Source organism: Peromyscus maniculatus, chromosome 21 (genome assembly GCF_049852395.1).
Source record: "Peromyscus maniculatus bairdii isolate BWxNUB_F1_BW_parent chromosome 21, HU_Pman_BW_mat_3.1, whole genome shotgun sequence".
Classification (NCBI taxonomy): Eukaryota; Metazoa; Chordata; class Mammalia; order Rodentia; family Cricetidae; genus Peromyscus; species Peromyscus maniculatus.
In genome coordinates this window covers 38,762,108-38,787,464 of record NC_134872.1, presented here as the reverse complement: position 1 = coordinate 38,787,464, position 25,357 = coordinate 38,762,108, and the positions used below count along the sequence as shown (strand labels likewise).

Here is a 25,357-nt window from a genome sequence, read left to right as displayed (position 1 = left end):
TTTGTTCTTTTCCTATAGAGAACTCTGTCATTCCCAGCACCATGTAAACCACAGAATAACTGTCTCCAGAATTAGTCCCCTAGTTAACATCTCAGACTCATGTTTCCTAGACACATCTACCAGGTCTCACAGGCTCTTGAAATTCAGAGGCAAAGTCGTCTTTTCCAGAACACTCCTCCTATCCTATGCAATGAGGATCTGGAACCCTGACATTTCCATAAAGCTCCTCATCATAAAGAATTCATTCCTTCTGTCCTCCTTATCTTTTCTAAAGCCCAATTTATTGCCTCTTCTTCCTGGATAAATCAACAAAAAATACCTTAAAACATTTAAAAATTGTAATAGTCTTTACTACCCAAAGGATGAAAATCAAGACTCATCTGTATATTGTACAGGCCTTTTCACATGTTTGGTTTCTCCCTCCTTCACTTCTTTTTCCCCCCAAGATTGATTTAGTTTCCTGTGTATGAGTGTTTTGCCTGTGTGTGTATGTAGCACATGCATGCCTGCTGCAGGTCAGAAGAGTATAGGATTGCCTGGGCCACCATATGGTGCTGGGAACTGAACTGGGTCCTCTGCAAGAGCAGAGTTGCTTCTAACAGCTGTGCCATTCCTTCAGTCCCTGAGAACAACAACACTCACCTACTCCTAGTTCAACAAGCTTTGGAACACAGACTATGGTTCTTTACTGTTAGTTCTGCTTTAGAAGCCCTTCCCCTAATTTCATTCGGTGAACCTAATCCTCTCCTTTACTCCCCAAGTCAACCTAAGCCTCTGCTGAACATCAGAGTTACTGATACATAACACAGGCCCCTTGATTTTCAGTCTCCTTGTATTACACATAAATAGTATTTTGCCTCCAGTAAGTGCTCAAGTATTTTCGAATGATTTACCTTGATGCCTGTTCCATCTCAGCAATGATATTCTTCATGCCTGAAATGGTCTTTTCCTTAAAATTAATACAAATATTAAGTTAAAATCATTTAAAAATCATTTCTACCAAAGCTGATGAATAAAAAGAAATTGTTCCCCTGTGATTTTCATTTGGTATTAAAAATTTATGTCATATTCTTCTCTATACTTTAAAGCCCATAATCAATGTGTACATTTGTGCTGGGTAAAGTTAATATATTTATTAAAGGAAACAATACTCTTTGGTGTAGATATGAGATCATGTAACTAATACAGTGTCAAAAAGTTTGTGTAATCATCCAGCTATATAAGGCTCCCATAACCACCATAGTTTGGCAATAAAATATTATATATAAATAGTACTAATTTACTTCCATATGTTCCTCATGTTATAAAACTTGGGAAAGTGAATATATAGCTAAATTTATTTCTTTTTTAATTATTCATTTTTTTGAGATTGTAATATAATACAATATAATTGTGTCCCTTTTCTCACTCCAAACTCTCCCATGGCTCTCTTTCAAATTCATGGACTCCTTTATTTATTGTCACATACATGTATGTATGTATGTATGTATATATGCACATATATTCCTAAACACATAAATACTAATTGCTAAGTCTATATAATGTTATGTGCACGTATGTTTTCACGGCGGACATTTGGTATTGGATAACCAATTGGTGTGCTCTTCCTTAGCCTCAACCTTACTTATAGAACTATAGGCAACTATAGTTTATTTCTTAGAAAAAACAACTGAGTATATTATTTGTATTAGCAATATTAACTTTAAACATCTGTCCCAATATATTTTAGAGCTGTTGTGAAAAAATAGAAACAGTAGAATCAGTCAAGACTGAAATGGATTTGAATATATTGCTTCCTCAGGCACCCATACATACTTGCACATACTCAAACACAAACACAGACACATACACATAAATAAAAATAAAAGTTTTAAAATAAAAGCTAAGATAACCAGGGAAAAAAATCACCTACTCACTCTAATACAGAGTCCTCCAGATGAGCTTATTTCTGTATCTCCATATTAATCTAAGGAGTGCCTTGCTTTCTACTTACCAGCATTTGTTAGTTAAGTTCTAAAATGTCACCACAGAAAACATTATCCTTTTGTTTGTTTGGGGGGTTTTTTGGAGACAGAATCCATGTATCTCTGACTAGCTTGAAACTTGCTATGTAGACCGGGCTGGCCTTAGGATTACTGAGCTCTTCCTGCCTCTCTAGGTTTACAGGCATGGGTCACCATGCTTGGCAACCACTTTTAGCCCTCTAAGGCTGCCTTACAAATTATCTCCCTTCAGATGATGGCCATTTCAGAAAACCTTCAATGTCGTCATTTGAAATGGACCTGCATCTCAGTTGTCCTTGTAAAGGAGACATGGTGCAGTTCACCAAGTAAGAGGTATCTGAAATAGTGCATACGGCACATAAAAAAATGAAATTCTGAAAGAGGCAAAATATTTCTAAATGTTAGTGTTTTAAAAGGAAATCATGCTTATTGTTTTGAATTATAAGGAAAATCAAAATCTTGACTAAAAATCATAAATTTTTAAAAAGATCCTTTTTCAGCAAACACACACACACACACACACACACACACACACACACACACACACACACACACACATACAATTTTCTTCCATGACTTCAATTATGCTCAGGAATCCAAATCTAACTTCAATTTTCTCTTCAAACCTAAAATTCCAGAAGCCAATGAATATTACATTTACATATCCAAAGGATAACTCCAACTCAACAGGTGAATAATCACCCTTCCTAAGCATGTTCTGGTTTTTCGTGTTTCTTCCTCATGCACAGTAACTACTGATGAGGTCTCACTTCCTTAATAGACATTTTTCCCTCACAGCACTGCGGCATCTTCAGGAAGGTCTCACCACTTTACTTTTTACCAGTCTCTGTCCCTAGTCTCAGTTCCTTACAGTCCATCTTTCTTACAGATTTATAATTGCTAGAATATTCATTTTAAAATGAAGATCCAGTTGTAACCTCTGTAACAAAAGAGTCCACAATCAACATCAAATGTATCTTTGTGACTGGGTGTTTCTATACACAGCTCTTTGCAACCTATTCTCTGGCCATAAACTCTCTGGAATGGTCCTGAAATTCTCCCATGAGTCTGTGGACTCTAGTGTCAGTTGCTCTGCCTATCACGTTCCCACTGTCCTCTTCCCCTAAGTCTGGCTTATTCATAGTCATTTTTTAGGAAAACTAGGACATGCCACTCCCTGGAAGGCTTCCTAGATCTTCCTCCTCCCCTGGAAGAACTAACTCCAGGCTGAATCAGTTGTGCTTCTGATGTGTCCTTATGGTGCTTACCTGTCCTTTCAGAGGAGGATATTCCTCTATCCCTCTACGGCCTCATGCACCCTCAGTTTTTACTGTAACACTAGTGCATGTCAATAAATACTGGTTGAAAGACTGGATGGACAGATGGATATATAAATCAATTAGTTCCCTTAGAATAGAAAAAACCTTACTCCAATGATATAATTTTGATTAAAACATTGGTTAAAAAAAAAAAAAAAAAAAAAAAACCAGACTAGCTTGCCTTCACAGTTTATCAGCTAAAGGGGACTTCTTTAAATCTGTCTTCCTTGTAAAATCTTTTGTTGTTGTTTAACAAGAAAAAAATACATGTGTGGCATTATCACCCAGCTTTATGAACAAGAAGCACACAGCCTTTTCCTAGAGACTGACAATGGCATAAAAACATGTGCCCTCAAAAATACCTTAAATAAGCTGGGCTTGCTGGTGCACACCTTTAATCCCAGCACTTGAGAGGCAGAGGCAAACAGGTCTCTAGGAGTTTGAAGCCAGTCTGGTCTACATACTGAGTTTCAGGCCAGCCAGGGCTACCCAGTGAGACCTGGCTCAAAAGACAGAAAAAGTGTGTTCCTAGTTAACAACCACAAAGGCAGTTTTAATGGAATGAGCATGTGACTTTCCAAGGTAATAGACTTAAAATGTTCAAAATTAAAAAAATTCTTACTACCTTATTTTGATTTAGTTATTATCAGTAAACCTGAATCACTAATTCATGATAGAAAAATAAGTTTTAAACATTAGCTAGATTTGCATGCATACTTCCTAAAATGTGGTTAAGACATTTCAACATCAGATTTAAAGTTTTTGGTTTTCTAGGAAAATCCTATTCCTTTATTCAGAGTCAAGGAACCCACAGTTTAATATTTAAACATTTCATTTAGGCATATCTTGTCTACTAGTTCTCAGAACATACTTTCATTGCCAAACTCTCTCCAAGTGATGCAATATTCTCAGACTTTTTATCCAAACATGCTTGCAGACATTCCTTTTCTTTAGCCAGATCATTGAGGGTTGCACCAAGAATGCTGATTTCTTCTCGCTGTGCAATACTTTGCCTCGTAAAATTATCTAAATAATCATAAAGGCATTGTTTTAATCAAGATAAAATCTTTTTTCCAGTTCATCAGACTGAAATATTTTCCAACTAGTTGTTTGTTACCCAATCACTTAAGAGTAACATAACCCAAATAAAAATATTTTGTTTGTGATTATAAATGATAGTGAACCACAAAGTTCTAAATGCCCATAAATGTAAAAGCACAATTTGAATTATAGCAAAAGAAAGTTCTATGTCAATATCTAATCAGACTGATCTATGTGGTAGGGAGCACAGAAAGGGAATGAATGAGACAGGTGGAATATCAAAACCACCAATGGATTTTCTCCATTAAATTCCTCTCCTATCTAGCCTAGCATGACTGTTGAATGTAAAGTTGACAATACATTTTAATAAAATATTCAATTAAATCAGCTTTAGAGTTAATTGTCTCCCAATTTTGATTTTTTATTTTTCTAAAATTCCTAAGTAGGAGAATCATTTATGGTATCCTATTTGTCGAAACTCTGACAAGCCAATGTCAGTACTGAAGGCATGAATAATTTCTTTCAAAGCAGGGGTTTTGTTTGTTTGTTTGTTTGTTTTGTTTTGTTTGTTTTTGTTTTTTCTCGGAGCTGAGGACCGAACCCAGGGCCTTGTGCTTGCTAGGCAAGCGTTCTACCACTGAGCTAAATCCTCAACCCCAAAAGCAGGATTTTTTAAACTGTGGTTTGTCACCCAACTCTGTCTGAACCACCTAGGAAACACCAACTTTTAGGCTTTCCACGGTCCTACTGAATCAAAATTTTTGATAATGGGCATAGCAACTTGTATTTTGACAAGCACACTGTGCCCCACACCCCACAGTGATAGAACTTTGGTCTAGAGGTAGATGCTCTAGGATCACAGAATTACCTGGCATAAACCTTCAACAAGTCTGGCTCCAATGAGCTTTGTTAGCTTCTAGGAGACTATGTCACATGCCAGAGTTTAAGAACCACTCTTCTCGTGCTCTGCAAGGAGAGCTCTGCAGACCAGACTTCTAGGATAATGCCTAGAGTTAATCCCTGTCAAGACCCATTCCAGTGCAGCGCTTAAGTGGTGATACCAGCCTATCACATCATACGGTACTTAACAATGTCATGGTCTTTCTCAGAGGCAGTAATGCCTCTCAGGCAACACACACGTTTTGGTGTTTTTATATCTGTGTATATTTCCACTGAAAACCAATCAATCCATTATCTAGCTATCATGGTGCTGTCAACCTAACAGAATCCAGTACCACTTAGGAGAAGGGTCTCTTGGCATGCCTATATGGGATTATCTTGATTACATTAATTGATGTGAGAGACATTTCTTAATTGGAGGTGGGAACATCCTCCAGGCAGTAGGTCCTAGGCTTATATAGAAGGTAGAGAAAGAAGCTGAGCACCATGCATGTGTCTGTTGCTTTCTTCTGTTGCAGACATAATGTGACCAGTTACTTTAAGCTCCTAGTCTTGACTTTCCTACCATTAGGAAGAACTGTACTTTGAACCATAAACTGAAATAAATCCTTCCTCCCTTAAGTTTTTTTTGACAGAGTACTTTAGCACAGCAACAAGAAAAGAAAGTACAAATATCTGCTTCTTTACAATTCTAATAAGTACAGTATTCTGTTTGTTTGGATTTTTTATTTTGTTCAGTTTTGGGACAGGGTCTCATGATATAGCCCTGACAGGCTTGGGACTTGCTATATAGCCCAGACTGGCCTGAAACTCATGTTCCTCCTACTTCAGTCTCCTAAGTGCTGGGATTTCAGGTATGGATTACCATGCTGGATTCTTGCTATCTTTTAATTGTTTGGGATTACAAAGAAAATCACTTGGATAAAATTTCCTATGTAAGTTGATGTGATCATATCTTCCTCTTCTTAGAAGTACCAGGTAAATTTTTCTTTTGGTTAGGCTTGTAGAAGAAGAACTTATTTCTAACATGTGAAATTCCTAGAAAAAATAGCCTTCTCCAGGGAAGAGCACACCAATTGGTTATCCAATACCAAATGTCTCAAGAGTCTAGCCCAACTCTTTATTTTGTAAATTCTCTAGTATGAGTTTATACTAATGAAAATATTAAAAATAAAACATATATAGGCATATGCATATATAAGTGCATGTATGTTCATATGCATAAGCATACGCACTCCCCAGCCCATCATAAAGGCTCAAATTGGTTTCACTTTCACAATGGCCATTACCACTGGTTGTCATCCCACAGTGCTGGCATCTCCAATACAAGTGGGTCTCCCTGCTTGCCTGGCCTTGCTTCAGGGATTCTGAATCTACCTCTTGGTACAAACGTGATAAATAAGTAAATAAATATATAATGTATATATAAAATACATACATATAATGTACCATATACAAAAATCTCGTGAGACATTTCTGTTCTTTCCCACTTCTACTTGACTTCTCATTCATTCCTAAACTCACTGCCCCATCCACAAATAATACTTCAAGCTTTTGAGGGTCACTGTTAGCCAAACTGCCAGTGTGCTACAGTTTATTGATAATTTTTAGCCCCATATTATTTTATTTTCCAATAATACCTGACAAGAGATTATACCCTTTCCTTAAAACACCTTTCTTTCCTGCCTTCCAAATAGATTAACTTCTGGGTTTTCTTCCTACTTCTTTGGTTTCTTCTTGCTGTCTTGAATTCTCTTCTCCTTATTCTCTGCCCCCCCCCCAGGTGACTTCATGGTTTTAAAATACCATTTATATATGGTATCTTATTATATTACCTTTCATATTTCTCTTTGAATATTTCCTGTCTCAATCAGTAGCAATTTCATCTACCTAGTTACTCATACTAACATTTACTGAACAATGGGGGGGGGTAAGTAATTTTTTATTTTTGAAATTATAATATAATTACATCATGCCCCCTTTTCCTTTCTTCCTCTCAACCCCTCCCATGTAGCTCTTTGCTCTGTTTCAAATTCATGGCTTCTTTTTCTTTAATTGTTGTTACATACATGCATGTGTATAAATATTTAAATACAACCGGCTCAGACCATATAGTGTTACTTGTATATATGTTTTCAGGGCTGTAGTACTGGATAACCAATTAGTGTGCTATTCTCTGGAAAAGACTATTTTTCCTGAGAATTACAAATACTAAAAAATTTCCTTATCTTTAGTCTTCCATAATCCTAACAAAAATTTGTCTGTTGCTTTGAAGAAGAATGAGATATGTTCACATCAACATAAATGGAAATTTTTTATCAAAGTGAACTTTTTTTTTTTTTTTTTGACTTTTTGAGACAGGGTTTCTCTGTGTAGCTTTGTGCCTTTCCTGGGACTCACTTGGTAGTCCAGGCTGGCCTCGAACTCACAGAGATCCGCCTGACTCTGCCTCCCGAGTGCTGGGATTAAAGGCGTGCGCCACCACCGCCCAGCCAAAGTGAACTTTTTTGTAAACTCAGACACTATTATAGATATAACTAAATGTGTGAATGTTTTCTACCCAAAGTGGAAATACATACACATTACAATTCCTTTCAATAACTCTGAGTAAGCTGCCATATTATATAAATAGTACCAGATTACAAGTAATTATAATAAAGAAAAGGGGGCTGCTGCTTTATCTCTTCACTGACAAATTCAAGTCGTAACTAAGTATTTGGGGTTCTAAATCTAAGCTTAAAAATGTTGCAGTCAAATAAAAATGCATTTCCCATTAATCATATTCATAAACTTAAGGCTAATGGCCTCTTCCTAAATTTATATATATTATAACTAAAGGAAAGAAAACTGTATTTTTCTACCAGACTTAAGGAAAATAAAAGGCAATAACAGAAAAAAACTTACCAATTTTTTCATCCAAGCACATAATTTTCTCCTGAGTAAGCTGTAGTTCATATTTTTTCTTAGCAAGGTGTCGCTGAGTATCAGAAAGATCTTTTTCTGTGTTTTCATATAAAAGTCTGAAAATATTTTAATAATAAAAACTAATTCTGGAATTTTTATGTTTTGTCAACTTTTAGTATATTTAAATCTAAAAGCTTTTAAGGACACTAATGTGTTTTCCCTTTTAATATTGCCATTATTCTAAAAACCGCACTGTAGAAAGTTTACAAAATAAGGAGTAGGGCTAGACAGACAGCTAGCTGAGTTGGGAAAATGCCTACAATGCACACATGAGGACCTGAGTTCAGATCCCCAGTACCCAAGTAAAAGGCTGGCCCAGAGCCCCGCGTGTGTTTTTTATCCCAGAACTGGGGCTGGAGAGGGCAGGGAAAGGCAGATTCCTGGAGCTCACTGGTCAGACAGCCTACCCAATCAGCGAACCCAAGATTCAGAAAGAGAAAGACTGGATCTCAAAATTGATGCAGAGCAACAGAACACTCCCAGTGTTGACCTTCACACATATTCATTCATTCATTCATTCATTCATTCATTCATTCATTCATTCATCCATCCATCCATTCTCTCCTCTCTCTCTCTCTCTCTCTCTCTCTCTCTCTCTCTCTCTCTCTCTCACTCACTCACTCACTCACTCACTCAGGCTTGTTTTATTGTGCAATGCACATTTTAGAATTATCATGCTTTAAAGTTAAACTGAATCGCATTTTACCAATACTTAATATTTAGTATCTTTAAATCTTATAATGCAGCTCTCTAGATCATGATTTTCTGGCTAAAAAATTATTACATGAGTAATAATCACTTACTTTTAAGCAGATACACCGATTCCTTGTTATTAGACTTTTAAGTTTATTCCAGTTTTCACTTTTACAATTAAATCTCTAGTGAACAGCATTTTCTTCACTCCACAAGCATTTATTGTTTGGTATGTATGAGCACTAGGTGCTGAGGAAGCAATGGTGAATTAAGTTGCACTGTTCATGCCCTCAGGAAGTTCACAGTCCACAAGTAAGTACACAGACTTCCATTTCTAGAAATACGACAGTCCTTTCACCAAAATCACACTTAGGCATACTGAACATAATGTGTGAAGTCACTATTTATTTATTTATTTATTTATTTATTTATTTATTTATTTATTTATTTTGTTTTTACAAGGCAGGGTTTCTCAGTGTAGTCTGGGCTGTATTAGAACTCACTCTTGTAGACCAGGCTGGCCTCAAACTAAGAGATCCACCTGCTTCTACCTCTCGAGTGTTGAGATAAAAGGTGTACACCACTATCACCTGGTAAAGCCACTTTAAATGTAAGACAAAATGTGCAATAATTTGTAAGGAATGTCTCCTAGTATATAATCAAAGCCTTGAGACTTACACTAGTCATGTTGTGTCTGTCTCAGTAGCTTAAAAAAGAAAAGGATGCCTCGTCTTTATCATGAAGAATAGACTAAAATAGCCCACCTAAGGCCACTGAGCCACTGTTGGAAGGTCAGCCTAGAGAAATTGTCAGTTGTTAAAAGGCTCATGGAATTCTTCCTTGTGGAATTCTTAGTATTATTAAAAGAAAATAAAAGTCAAAAGTTGATTCCAGGATGGACACATAAACGTGTGATACTGGCAAAACTTTTCTGGAGACAACACTCTCAACCCAGGCGAGAACTAAATCTCAGGAACAGTCCCTTTGAAAATGATCCCCCATTTCAAATCACAAATTATATTAAAAGCAATACTAATTTAATAAGAGGTTAAAAGTATAAAAACTAAATGAGATACCCCCAAATTTCCGAGTACAGCACTATTGAACAGAAGCTTTAAAACAGATATATTTAAATGCAGACATAAAATAAAACATAAAATCAAAAGAAAAACAACAGCTTTAAAAATATAATCACAAAATTAAATTAATATTATAATATTAATATTTAAAAACAACAAAACTCAATGTACAAGTTAAGATAAAACTAAAGAGAGAACTAGCAAAATGGAACAAACAGATCAGAAAAGAAATCATCTTTATCAAGAGCACAGATAAGGAGGTGGAAACCGAAAGAGGAAGCAGCATAAGATGGAAGTGAGAAGGTCTGTTATTTACCTAATCAAAATCAAAGGGTAAGAATAAAGGCAATACTCAAAGGAATGATGGCTAATCAAAGACGAAATCTTAGACTAAGGAAGCACTAATAGGCATCTACTATGGCAATTGTAAGTGGGTAAAAGTAAAAGAACTTCAAAGGATTGGAAGGAGGGACAGGGTAGATGAACTCAAACTAGTGAAGGACAATTATGAAATCCCACTGCAATGTGAGCTAATTAAGAATAACAACAGGGGCCATAGAGGTAGAGACACTTGTTGCTCTTGCATAGGACTCAAGTTCAGTTCACAGAATCCAGAAATGGTTCAAATGAATCCATAATTCCAGTTCCATTAATCTGATGCCTTCTTTTGAGTTCCATGGGAACCAGACACACATGTGGTATATATGCATACATGCAGCCAAAACACTCATAAACATAAAAGAATCTTAATTTTTTAAAAAGAATATCACAACAACAACAAAAAAAGAAACTTGAACAGAGGTATCCTGTATGAACAGACATGTTCCAGAAAACATAGGTTATTAAATGAAAAGTCTGTGTTAGGCATGGGATACCCAAAGACACCCAAAACAATACAGGCTATTGCCACCACTTTCAGTTGCCCACCATAACTAGGCAGTAAGACTCGACTGTTCAAGACACCAAGTACTTTGCAGGACACAGAGGAGTCAACTCGTCTCCCTGCTGGTTAACTTTCACAGTGCTGAAAGGACCTACACAGGCTTCTGGAGGAGAAATGACATCAATGGTCTTACCCAATCCTGGACTCTACATGCTACAAATGGGACCTACGAGGCAAGATGTACACAATGGCACAGTAGTGGCAAGGCTGTTTAGTGGGGTAACCAACTGTTGTCTCGATTGGATTTGAGATCTGCTTCACAGAAGGCAATTTCATGTTTGGAACTATAAACATAGTCAAAACCCATGGCTAGGAAAGTATTCTAAATGGTCATGTTGTCAAACTTCCTTCTAAATATTTGTTTGTATCCATAGATTTGCACTGTTCTCAACCTTGAGTAGAGAAACTTCTTACCACAGTAGGTAGTGGTTATGAAAAGACTCAATATCTGTTCAAAGTGCTGAAAATAAGTGACTTTGAGTGCTCAGGGAACATCATAAAGGAGAAGGCAAGAATGTATGAGTCAGAGGGTGAAGAGGAGTACTGAAAAATGCTATCCTCAGGATATAAGTGTTGAACACATGAACTCAACAACTAGGGTTACCTGCACAAGACCAAGCTAGTTAGAAATTCCAACATGGAGGTGAGAGGAACTCCCAAGGCCTTACTCCTAGCCAAAAATCTACTAGCAGATGCTTGCTGTTATGAGAGGGAGAGGCACTCTTTTTCAAAGGGTAGCCATGAGCAGGATGTCCATGCTCTCAGTGGATAACCCCATAGCCATGTGCAAATAGACAGCTCTTGGTTTAGTGGATATCTATACCTATACCTATACCTATACCTATACCTATACCTATACCTTTATCTATATATGTGGAGGACTTGAAACTTAAGGGAGATGTAATGAGGAGGGAACAGAAGAGTTAGCAGAAGGGAGTGGGGATTGGATAAGATTAATATGTATTATATACATCTATGAAATTTTCAAGAAAAAAAAGGATTCACAGGGAGCCAGATTTCTACACTTTATTCAAAGTATTAAATGTGACAAGTAATACCTAGAGAAATCACTGAAAATGATATACAAACAGTAAAAAAAAGCGTATACACACACCACACACACACACACACACACACACACACACACACACACACACACACACACACCAAAATGAAATTTTTAAGATGTCAAGTAACTTATTCAGAAGAAATGAAAACAGAGGGAAGAAATAAAAATAAGAGGTCGAACTATATCCATAATTACAGTAAATGTGTATGTTCTGCCTTTACTTTTATAGCACCAAACTGAAAGCAAACAAAATGTCCCTCCTAGCTTTCATGGTACCAGAAGGCATCAAGCAAGCTTCCAAAGGAGGGAAGCAACCAATAGTCCGACCCATCTATGATGCATATGAACCGCAACTACTATGGCACAATAATCCTAAGGGTCCAGGAGTGGCACACAGAATTTGGTGGTAACCATCAACTCTCTAATTGAACTTAAGACCCACTCAACAAGAGGGAGGCCATGTCTGGTGCTAGAAATCTGAATAACTACCAGTGCTAGTGAAGTCATGGTTATTGGAGGAGAATCTACAACCACTAATTTACTAAGTCAACATAATCACTAATAATCTATAAACATTTGTGATATTTTGCATTCACAAAATTTTGATCCACTGTATTTTTACATGTGTGCTAATTAAGACTTCATGTTTTCAAGAACATTCTCTCCATACTGTACTATCGTATCTCAGCTAAACTAACATTATTTGAGGCTTCCATATAATCTGAATGGAAACAAGTCCTTTCCATTCCATTCTTGTGTGTGCTAGAATTGTCGAGACTGTGTAGCTGTCCCACATGCTGTAGGTATGAGTCCTCTTATTCCAAGATAACTGAAGTCCTTGAGGCTTTCCTACACACATATGGTTTCTCTTCAATGTGAGCTTTTTTTGTGTGCATTTAAATAGTACTAGAATGATTGAAGGCTATCCCCACAGTGCTTATATGTATGTTTCTCTTCTTTGAGAATTCTTTTGTGTATCTGAAAGAAATAGAACACTGGAAGGTTTTCCTGCAGTTTTTGTTATTAATGGTGGGTTGGGTTTTTTGTTTGCTTGTTTTATTTTTGTTTTTTCATTCATGAAGTTTCTCTGCCATGTACATTCATGCATGTTTTTGATAGAAAATTGAATAACTGAAATTTCTCCCACTTACATGCTTACATGGAGGTTTCATTCCAGTGTGAGCACTTTCATGGAACTGAAGAGTACTTGAGTGGCTAAAGTCTTCCCTATATGGCTTATATTCATAAGGATTCTCCCCAGCATGGGCCCTTGTATGACTTCTAAGAGAATTGAGAAAACTGAAGACTTCATCACATGGCTTACCTTTACACAGTATCTCCAGTGTGTACTTTTTCTTTGCTTCTGGAAGCACTGGAAGTAAGTTAGTTTTCCAGAATTCTAGTTCGGTTTTGTTGCTATACTAAACATCAGGACCAAAAGCAACTTGGGGCGGAAAAGGTTTAATTGGCTTTATTTCCAGGTTACAATCCATCATTAAGGGAAGTCAGGGCAAGAATTCAAAGGAGGAACTTTAAGCAGAAACCAGGAGAACACTTGTCTACTGGCTTGCTTCTTGTGGTCTAGTCAGCAAGCTTTTCTATATAACCCAGGCTAACCTGTCAGAGATAGTGCCACCCACTATGGGCTGAGCCCTCCCTTACCAACCAGCAATCCTGACAATGCCCCACAGACATGCTCACAGACCAATGAAAGTAATTCAATTGAGGTGAGACACTCTTCCCAGGCGTCTCAAGTTGACAACCAAGATTTGCCATCATAGCATTTTGCTCCATTTTCCTTGTAATCATATTCTTTGTTGCATGAGTTCTGAAGGGAATGAATGACAAATGAGGGCGCACACGCACGTGCACACACACACACACACACACACACACACACACACACACACACAGGGTGAGGCTGGGGGTATGATTTCACATGCAGAAGTTTTCTTGTTCAAAACACAATCTAGTCTTCACAGATGGTTTCTTCACTTACGTTCACAGTATCTCTACTACTTGACTTCTGCTGGGACTTTGGTAGCCATCTTCAATGTTCTGGTTACCCATTTTTGTATCATAGAGGATATACTTCATAAGGTTTCTTCTACCACTTGACTTCTTACACATCACCTGGGACTTCTGTAGCCATCTTCAATATTCTGGTCTTCACATTTTTTTCCTACAGAGGCCATGCTCTAGAAGGGTTCCCACATCATATTTCTATAGAGGATCTTCTGGGAAAAATCCAGAAAAGCACACACCCCAGGATGAAGTTCACAACCATAGCTTCAAAGGTCAGTAACTCTATTTCCACTTTCTGGTGTCCCAGGTTCTCCCAAGGCTCTGAAAGCCTATGCAGGCCACAACACAACAGAGACAGAACCACCCAGAGTCTCTCTGAACAGCACATATGTGTCCCAATAAAGTCTTTTAGATGGGTTTACACAGTATTCTGAATTTTTAAATTTGTCTCAGAAACTGTATCCATATGATTAGATTGATACCATTCTTGAGATGGTATAAATTTATTCCATTTCAAAAATTTATTTAGCTTATAAATTTATTATTATAGGCCGGGCGGTGGTGGCGCACGCCTTTAATCCCAGCACTCGGGAGGCAGAGGCAGGCGGATCTCTGTGAGTTCAAGGCCAGCCTGGGCTACCAAGTGAGTTCCAGGAAAGGCGCAAAGCTACACAGAGAAACCCTGTCTCGGAAAAACCAAAAAAAAAAAAAAAAAAAAAATTTATTATTATAAAATAGACTAATGAGTGCCAGATGTAAGGTATTTGGAGGCAAGGAAGTGAGGTGTGACTACAAAGAAGTACCATAGAGAGGAACTTTGTAGGAATGTAATAATTCCTTATCTCAAATATAGTGACTGACATCAACTATTTATATTATACAATGACATAGAACTATACACAACTGTGCCAATGTAGATTTTCTGATTTTGACACTGTAGTGTAATTATGTAAAATGGGATATTGCTTTAAAAATGAACAAAGGATAAATGGCCTTTTCTATATTTTTGCAAATTGTGTTTTGTTTTTTATTTTTGAGACAGGGTTTCTCTGTGTAGCCTTAGCTGTTCTGAAACTCACTTTGTAAACCAGGCTGGCCTCAGACTCACAGAGATCCACCCGCCTCTGCCTCCCAAGTGCTGGGATTAAAGTCATGTGCCACCACCACCTGGAAATTTTGCAACTACTTACAAATTTTATTTTAAGATAATATAATAAATTCTGAGATCTAGGCCACACAAGTAAATTATTAAATAAGAATCTTTGGGAGCAGAAAGCAGATAACTTTATAAAGTTCTGCAAATTCTTTATAAAGTTTGGCTGGAGAGATGGTGTTCTGGCTAATTTTATGTTAACTTGACACAAACTAGAGTCATCTGAGAGAAAGAAGCTTCAGTTGAGAAAATGCTTCCACAAGATCGGCTGCAGGTAAGCCCGTAGGACACTTTCTTGATTAACAATTGATGTGGGAGTTTTCAGTCCATTGTGGATAAGGCCACCCCTAGGGTGGTGGTCCTGTGTTCTATAAGAAAGCAAGCTGAGCAAGCTAGTAAGCAGCACCCCTCCATGGTCTCTACATCAGCTCCTGCCCCCAGATTCCTGCCCTGTTGAGTTCTTTTCCTGACTTTTCTTCAATGATGGACTACAATGTGGAAGTGTAAGCCAAATAAATCCTTTCCTCCCCAACTTGTTTGGTTATGGTGTTTCATCACAGCAATAGAAACCCTAACTATGGCCGGGCGGTGGTGGCGCACGCCTTTAATCCCAGCACTCGGGAGGCAGAGCCAGGCGGATCTCTGTGAGTTCGAGGCCAGCCTGGGCTACCAAGTGAGCTCCAGGAAAGGCGCAAAGCTACACAGAGAAACCCTGTCTCGAAAAACCAAAAAAAAAAAAAAAAAAAAAAAAAGAAACCCTAACTATGACGTATGACTCAGTGGTTAAAAGCACTTGTTGATCTTTCAGAGGACCTAGGTTTGGTTCCCAGCACCCATACGGTAGTACACAACCATCTGTAACTCCATTTCTAGAGAGTTACATTCAGAGATCTGATACCCTCTTCTGACATCTACAGGCACCAGATGTGCACATACATACATGCAGGCAAAACACATAAGCATAAAACAAATATATTTTAAAGTTCTGAAAAGTTTCATTTACTTCACCAAGAAACACAAAGGTGAAAATCTGACAAAATAGATGTTATAAAAAGAAAAAGGTGTGCATTTCCCACACTTAAGCATATGTAGAACATTACTATGTGCATCAGCTATCCTGGAATTATTAAAGCTATACTACAACCATGTATTTTCTTTTTAAAACTATCACTTGGGACCTACATAAGAAAAGGAGTAGAAAACAGGAAACTATATGTAGTTATCAAAATAGTCAATTTAATAAACCACTAATAACTAAACCAAACTTTGACGTAGGCACTTAAAGATATGGAGGTAGTAAACTATAAGACCAGCCCTTGGGAGTCTATAGGCAGGAGCATCAGGAGTTCAAGATCATCCTCTGCTACACAGCAAGTACATGAGATACTCTCAAAAATAAATCTAACTATTCCAGAATCTTATGATTCAAGTGTCAGAAAATACTCCAGAAAAAAATCCCCCCAAGATATTTGGCTAAGCTACGTAATATGTTGTTTTCTCATCTGCTCATATTTGCATATGAAAAACAACTACTGAACTGGCAAAATTGCTCAGTAGATAAAGGCACTTACCACCTAGGCTCATGACCTATATTTGACCTCTAAACATACACTGTGGCACATGTACACACATGTACAGACACACACACACACACACACACACACACAAACCAATCATCATAATCAATGTCAAATATAATTTTTAAAAACCCTCATCTATGTGCACCTGGACAGAAGACTTCAATACCAAGGCCTTTCCAGAAGACTGAAAGGATCTCAGATATATCCACACACCCGGTTTATGTACAGCTACCAAGAGGTGGAAAACAACTGCCCAGTGATGAAGAAAATGTGCATACTTAGATAGCTAGCTGGCTCAGCAGATAAAAGCACTTGCTGCACAAGCTTAATGGCCTTAAGTGGATCACAGAACCTCCTGACTTTGAGGGTCCTACAAGGAGCGATCACAAATCAAAGAACTTGAGGGCAACTTGCTACAGCCTCATAGTGAAGACAACCAGAGGAGGCAGTCATGTGGAGGGGTAGGCCTATGGGGGTAGTCATGGAGAGGGAAGAGCTGGGATTGTTGATCTATCAAATATTTCAGACAGCAGGAGGTCAGCTGGGGCAGTGAATAGTATCGGGGGAGGGGTGGTTAGTAGCTTTAACTCTGTGGCTAGGAGCTGAGCCTATAGGAGGATAACTGTGGAATCTGACAGTCTCCAGCCTGAGGTCAGAAAGTGGATCAATCTCTAGAGCCATCTATCACTGCGGTAAAGCTGAGAATTTTGAAGCTCCATTGGTGTATTTGGCTTCCACAGCCTTATCTCTCCAGCAAGGGACTTAATTTTGAGTTTTGTCTGAAAACAAGAGACTGGTCTGCCTGAACAGCAATCATATACTATAATCAAATTGGCTTCATTCCAGGGATGCAGGGATAGTTCAGGTAAGATATGCCTTTAATTTCAACACCTGAGAGGCAATGGCAGGCAGATTTCTTCATCCTAGAGCAGCCAGGGGTATGTAGTGAGACCCTGTCTCAAATAATCAATTAATTAAACCAGTTAGTATAGGTATACAAGTGAACATATGTAAACATCAATTTAATATTTTGTGAGACTTAGAGAAATTAATCAAAGGAAAAGCATTTTTTAATTCATTGTTTATGTAGATATTTCTGACAGTTTCTAGAACTTTAAACTTTCTACTTCATGGGTTTTCCTTATTTTCTTTATATAGTCTTATTTTCAAAATCATTTAGTATTTAGTTCAGAAGTATTTTCCATTACTGCTCAGATGCAAATATTTTTACTCAATTCTAAGAGAACTTCACTCAAACCCACTGAATTGATGCTTTTTTTATACTTACATACAGGTGGTATCTCCAGAGAAATCCAACTAGGAAAACAGAAAATTCTAGAATAACAGGGAACTAATAGCCAACCTATAATATGTAATTATTTTTAATAGTTTCTACTAATCATTCAGGTTTTTGTTTGTTTGTTTATTTGTTTTTGTACTTGTTTTGTTTTTTTAGTTTTTCGAGACAGGGTTTCTCTGTGTAGCTTTGGAGCCTATACTGGAACTCACTCTGTAGTCCAGGCTGGCCTCGAACTCACAGAGATCCACTTGCCTCTGCCTCCCAAGTGCTAGGATTAAAGACATGTGCCACCACCACCTGGCTCATCAATATTTTTTAAAATGCCAGAAACAATTACTAGAAGAGACTGAAATTGATGGCATGTTACTTAAGAATTAGTCTAAAGTTTTAAATTGAAGATGAGCTTCAGTGCATAGGAGAGTATGCTTCCTTTACAAAGCAGCACATATTCAGACCCATGTGATAGATTTGTAAAGTAATACTGAAAAGTATACTACGAGGTATTTGTGGTAAGAAATCAGACAAGAAGGTTCCTCCATTTGACACAGTTATCATATGGTCTACCCAGAGTTCTAAAATAGATTTTTGTTTGTTTGTTTGTTTTTTTCGAGACAGGGTTTCTTTGTGTAGCTTTGCGCCTTTCCTGGAACTCACTTGGTAGACCAGGCTGGCCTCGAACTCACAGAGATCCGCCTGTCTCTGCCTCCCGAGTGCTGGGATTAAAGGCGTGCGCCACCACTGCCTGGCTTAAAATAGATTTTGATATTGAAATCTTTCTACTCTCAAGTAGCCTAACTCAAAAGGAACCAGCTAACTTTTTCCTTACAGATAGTTCTATCTAGTTTTCAATTGTATGAGAAATTCTAATTTCTTGGGCCATGTATTAATTAATTATAAAGTTAAATAACCAAATAAAATATCTACAAAGGAAATAAGTAGACATTCCACAAAGATGCTACAGATATGGCACAAAAAGGTACTAAACATCACTAGGAAGTCAGAGACTGACAATAGTAAATGTTGACAAGTGTGGTAGTTTGAAAGAAAAAGTACTATTAAAAGTGGCCTTGTTGGAGGAAGTGTGTCACTGTGGGGGTGGGCTTTGAGGCCTCTTTTGCTCAAACTTCCCTCATTGTGACTATCAGTTGACTTCCTGTTGTCTGCAAGATGTAGAACTCTCAGCTCTAGCACCACATCTGCCTGCATGCCACCATGTTCCCCATCATGATGATAATGGACTGAACCTCTGAAACTGTAAGCAAGCCACCCTGACTGTTTTCTTTATAGGAGGTGCCATGGTCATGATGTCTCTTCATAGCAATAGAAACCCTAAGATAACAAGGAAGCAGAACAACAATAATAAAACACTCATACAACCCTCTCAAGTAGGGTTCTAGAAGAAAATTAAGAATTAGGTAAAATTACAAGAGTGATATGTCTCAAGCATAGTACAAACTAGAACCTTATTAGATTTAAAGGAATCTATACTCAGAAGATGCTAGCTTACTACCTCTAATAGTTACCTTAGTGGTAAAGGGCTTAATTCTCTTTGCGAGCCATAAGAAGACAAGCATCATAAATTATTAGTTACATTATTGAATCAAAGAGCACTGCAGAAAACTATTTGGTCATTTCCTGTCAAGTTAAAGACATACTTATCACACAACCCAAAAATTCCACTATTGGCCCAAAAGAAAAAAATATGGCTATAAAACAACAACATGTACAAGGGCTGGAGAGGGAGCTCTGTGGTGATATTTTATCTGTGTACCCTAATAAAGTTTATCTGAGGATCAGAGGAGGATCTGTGAGTTCGAGGCCACACAGGGCACAGAACCAGGTGTAGAGGTACATACCGTTAATCCCAGCAATAACCATAAATGTCTGGAGATCTATACAGACAGACAGGAAATGACAAAGCTGGGCAGAAGAGGAAGTGATATATCTGGGCAGAAAGAGGAAATGAGATGGCAGAACAAAAAGGATATAGGCATGGGTATACAGGAAGTAGGTCTCTGGCGGAGGATCTCCAAGTGGTAAGAACGTGGCTGGCTTCTTTCTGCTTTTCTGATATCTCAGTTTTTTAACCCCAATATCTGGCTCCAGTTTTTTTTTTTTATTAGTAAGATTGTTTAGCAATTCGTCTTACATTTGATGCCCATAAAGGCAAGATCAGCAAGCACCCTTGGAGGACTGGGTCAGGGACACAATTAATATTGAATCTCATGACCACGATAATATGTGGATAGGAAAGGTTATTTTAAGGGGTTTAAAGAAAAATAATAACATCAGATGCTTTAATTGCAGTAAACAAGGCCACCTAAAAAGGGAATGTAAACAGGGTATTCCTAGAAACAATGTTTCTTCAAGGAACAATGACAACAGGAAGTAATCCAAACAGAATTCTGGATTATGCAGAAAGTGTGGTAAAGGTAAACATTGGACTAACAAATGTAGATCAACAAGGGACAGACAAGGTAATCTTTTGCCTTTATCATAGGGAAACTCCCTGAGGCACCCACGGCAAATTCAGTTCAATCCTTTCCTGCCATCATAGAAGAAACCCCTTCTCTTTTTTTTTTTTTTTTTTTTTTTTTTGTTTTGTTTTTCGAGACAGGGTTTCTCTGTGTAGCTTTGCGACTTACCTGGGACTCACTTGGTAGCCCAGGCTGGCCTCGAACTCACAGAGATCCACCTGGCTCTGCCTCCTGAGTGCTGGGATTAAAGGCGTGCGCCACCACCGCCTGGCTGAAGAAACCCCTTCTCAAAGCAACTAAATAGTCAAATGCCTATTGTAATAAACCATACTGCTCGGGGTAATAGAACAGCTATAGCAGAGAGAACAAGAAATTCAGGAGTAACCATAATGTGAATTTTTTGGCAAACTTCTATAAATGAACAAAGACCAAAATTAAAAATACAAAAAAAGCCGGGCGTGGTGGCGCACGCCTTTAATCCCAGCACTCGGGAGGCAGAGCCAGGCGGATCTTTGTGAGTTCGAGGCCAGCCTGGGCTACCAAGTGAGCTCCAGGAAAGGCACAAAGCTACGCAGAGAAACCCTGTCTCGAAAAAACCAAAAAAAAAAAAAAAAAAAAAAAAAATACAAAAAAAATGGCATTCTCATGGAGGGTCTTGTAGATACAGGTGTGGATGTCACAATAATTGCACCAGAATCTTAGCATCCAAATTGGACTCGTCAGGAGGTAAATGTTCAGCTGTTAGTGATTGGAACATTATCATAGGTGAAACAGAGTGCAAGATGGCTCAAATAAATTTATGAGGCCGTGATCTATTACAAAATGGAGTACCTAGATTAACATTCCTCCAACCTCAGAAACAAACCATAAACTAACGCATGTTTCTGGGAGAAATATTAGGAGGCATTATAAAGAACAGTCACTGGCCATCCAGATTGTACAAGAACAGAGCATAACAGTTGCTGATCTTTCAAAGACACCAACAACTCTACCTTTAAAATGGTTAACAGACAAGCCTGTACGGGTTCAGCAATGGCCTTTAACAACAGAGAAACTGCAGGCTTCAGAAGAGCTGGTACAAGAGCAGTTAAATTCTCAGCATATTAAGAGTCAACCAGCCCTTGGAATTCTCCTGTATTTGTTATTAAAAAGAAATCTCGCAAATGGAGAAAAGTAACAGACCTAAGAGCAATTAACAAGGTAATTCAGCCAAGGGGCTCTCTACAATCTGGGATTCCTTTGCCTACTCTGTTACCTAAAGGATGGCCTCTTAAAGTTATTGATTTAAAAGACTGTTTCTTCTCAATACCCTTACAAGAAAAAAAACAGAGAAAGATTTGCCTTCACAGTGCTTACTTATAATAATTCTCAGCTGGTTAAGAGATATCAATCAGGGGTTCTCCCACAGGGAATGTTAAATAGCCCATTCCTGTGCCAATATTTTGTATGACAGCCATTGGAAGTAATATGTAAACAATTTCCTAAATCTATAATTTATAATTACATTAATATTTTACTAGCTGATTCAAATGCAGATACTTTAGAAAGAATGTTTGAATAAGTAAAGAAAATTTTGCCTTGTTGAAGATTACAAATTGCTCCTAAAAGATACAAAGAGGAGATTCTATTAATTATTTAGGATATAAAATAAGTCTACAAAAAATTAGACCCAAAAGGTGCAAATTAGGAGGGATCAATTACGGGCTCTTAATGACTTTCAAAGATTATTCAGAGACATTTCCCCTCTACGGACTATTGTTGGGGTAAAAAATGATAAACTGAGTAATTGGTTCAAAACCTTAGAGGGTAACAAGGACTTAAATAGTCCAAGAGAATTCTCAACTGAAGCTGAGAGAGAATTGGCCTGTGGCAGGGCAGGATGGAGCCAGGTGGGAAAATCCAAGGGAGACAGTGAAAGGAGAAAAGAGAGGCAGGGGAGATGCCATCCCACCATCCAGGGAGCAGCATGTAATGGCACACAGGTAAAGCCATGGAACACGTGGCGATATACAGATTAATAGAAATGGGCTGAGTTTAGTTATAAGAGCAAGAAGCCTGAGCTAATAATGGCCAAGCATTTATAATTAATATAAGCCTCTGTGTGTTTACTTGGGGGACACAAGTGGGAGAGATTTGTCCTGACCACTGGCCAGGCCAGACACAGGAAAACTTCTGACTATAGAGCTCAGATTAAGAGTACTTGATGCTCATACAGAGGAGTCAGATTCAACTGGTTCAGCACCCGACATGGCAGCTAGCAACTGTCTCTAAGTTTAATTCCAGAGGCTCTGATGCCTTTGTCTGGCCTCCACTGTCACTGCACAAATAGGATGCACAGACATGCATGCTGGCAAAATACCCACATACATAAAACAAAATAAGATAAATATAGAAACAAAAGATTACACAAAAATTTATATCTGCCTTATTCCTTAAAGTTAAAAAAGTAATAAACCTAAACATTCATCAGCAAAATGAACATATGTAGTTTGAATTCCACAGGGAAGTACTTAACAACCAAAAAAAGATTAAATCACTTACATAAGCAGTGACACGGACAACTCTGAACATCATTATGTTGCAAAAATAAGACATTTTTAAAAGTGCGATATAGGACCACAAAGTGATGGCATAACAAGGTTGCTGGGCATGGTGGCACATGCCTTTAATCCCAGCACTCAGGAGGCAGAGGCAGGTGAATCTCTGTGAGTTTGAGGCCAGCCTGGTCTACAAGGTGAGTTCCAGAACAGCTAGGCTGTTGCACAAAGAAACTATGTTTTGAAATACTAATACCAAAACCAAACCCCCCAAAAATTTCATGAAGAGAAATCTTAATAATCAATAAAAAAAATTTCCATGGTCTTTAAAAGTTTTGACAAAATGTAACTTTCTTATTATTAGTCATAAACAAAGAATTAAAACATTAAGCAAGCATAATGAATATGTTACATTTTAAAACATCAGATACATTAAGGACTAATATGTGTAACTCAAAAGGTTTCTCTTGCCTGGCACTGGGGTTATTAAGAGTCTATGGCTCTTGGGGGAATATTGTCACCTCATATGGTATGACTTCATTTAAACACACACACACACACACACACACACACACACACACACACACACACACACACGATACATATTTTTTAAGTAAGCTTATAAAATATTATTTCCTTATGTCTCTTAAAAACATCTTTAGGGTTCTTTCTCCTTCTTTTTCTGTAATATCCTCCCTCCCTATTTAAGTCCCCCATTGTTTTTCCCTTTCATAGCTGTGTCCTACTATATCCCTATCAGGAATTCCTTTCCCCTTCCCCAAATGGGCCTTTTTTATTTTCCTGACTTCTGCAGTTACTTCAGGGTATATCCTCAAATCTAAAGATTCAGAGCTAAGATTCAAAAATAAGCGATATATATGGCCTGTCTTTCTGGGTCTGGGTTATTTCACTCAGTTTATTTTCTAGTTCCATCAATTTACCCACAAAGTTCATGTCATTTTTCTTCATAGCTGAACAGAATTCCATATATATATACATATAGCTGATATGTTTTATCAGTCATACAGCTGATCTATTTTAGCTGTTTGAGAATTCTGCACACTGATTTCATGGCTGCATCAACATGCAGTCCGCCAACAGTGAACAGAGTTCGCCCTTTCCCTGCACATCCATCAGCATTTGTTGTCAGTTGTTTTCTTGATGTTACCCATTCTGACTGAACTAAGATGAAACCTCAAAATAGTTTTAATTCACATTTCTCTGTTGTTAAAGGTATTTAACATTTTAAAGGTATTTCTTAGCCCAAAATAAACAAAAACCCCAGTAAAAATTCCCTCGGCAGAACTAAATTGAGAACCAAAGTGGGGGGGGGGGGCAAGCTGGCTGCCTGTAAAGACTGCTTTGTGGCAACCAAGGAAACCTTTCTTTCTTTCTTTTTAACAAGTTTCCTAACTCTTCAGAGGGAGACCTGATGACCTAACTGTAAACTTTTAGCAACTTTTGGCATTCTCAAGGTTCTTCCTCAGCCCCCAGATTTGAAAGTTCTCCCTTGATTGATCATATTCTACCTTATTTGCATACTCATATTCAGCCAATCTGAGCCCAGGAGGTATGTCTTAAATTTGGATGCTCTTGGACTACAGGAAACAACCAAGGAAAAGGAACAGACTGCCTTCCTTCAAGACTTGCTGTAGACAGACTCATTGGAGGCTCCCTGCAACCAGAGGTCTCTACCACAAAGCTTGCTCAAGCCAGCCCCTGGGACTTGACCAGTTGAAGGGCCATTGTACCTGCCTCTGCCTCCAAGACTCTGAACTCACCTGGGTGCCAAGGGAAACTTGTTCCGTAAGTTGCTTCCAACCTCCAAGGCCAGTGGCTCCAAACTTCCCACTTGAAGCTTTAGAAGCTGCTCTGGAGACCTAGAGCTGTAATGACTTTCTGCCAGCACCTACTGTTATTAAGGGTTAAACCTGCTTTGTTTCCATCCTATGTTTTATACTGCTTAAGGTTGTTAATCCCAAATTAGCATTAAATACTTCCTGTTTGTACTCTTCACTGCCCACTCCATTCTTAGAGGAGAATGGGACAGGAAACCAACTGGGGACAAGAGATGATCTCCACCAACTGCTTCAGTTTCATGGCACCAGTGAAAACAAGACAACTCCATTCAGAGACCAGGTTATAACCCTCAAGTCTTACTCCAATAGCAATCTACTTCCTACAGTGAGGCCCCAATTCCTGAAGGTTCCACAAACACTCAAATCAAGTGTTAAAGCATGCTAACCATTCTGCCTTCAGCACCTTCATGCTCAT

At 38.0% G+C, this 25,357-nt stretch overlaps 1 protein-coding gene across 20 annotated transcripts in view; it reads right to left on the bottom strand.

Moving 5' to 3' along the window:
- Tsga10 (testis specific 10) overlaps positions 1–25,357 on the bottom strand; it is a 111,417-nt gene that overhangs the window by 36,079 nt on the left and 49,981 nt on the right. For all 20 annotated transcript variants that reach the window (XM_076557457.1, XM_076557454.1, XM_076557461.1 and 17 more), the window contains 3 exons: positions 8,168–8,283; positions 4,194–4,348; positions 894–949 (listed from right to left, as the gene is read on the bottom strand). In XM_076557457.1, the coding sequence (XP_076413572.1) occupies positions 894–949; positions 4,194–4,348; positions 8,168–8,283 (327 nt within the window). The remainder of the gene's footprint in view (positions 1–893; positions 950–4,193; positions 4,349–8,167; positions 8,284–25,357) is intronic.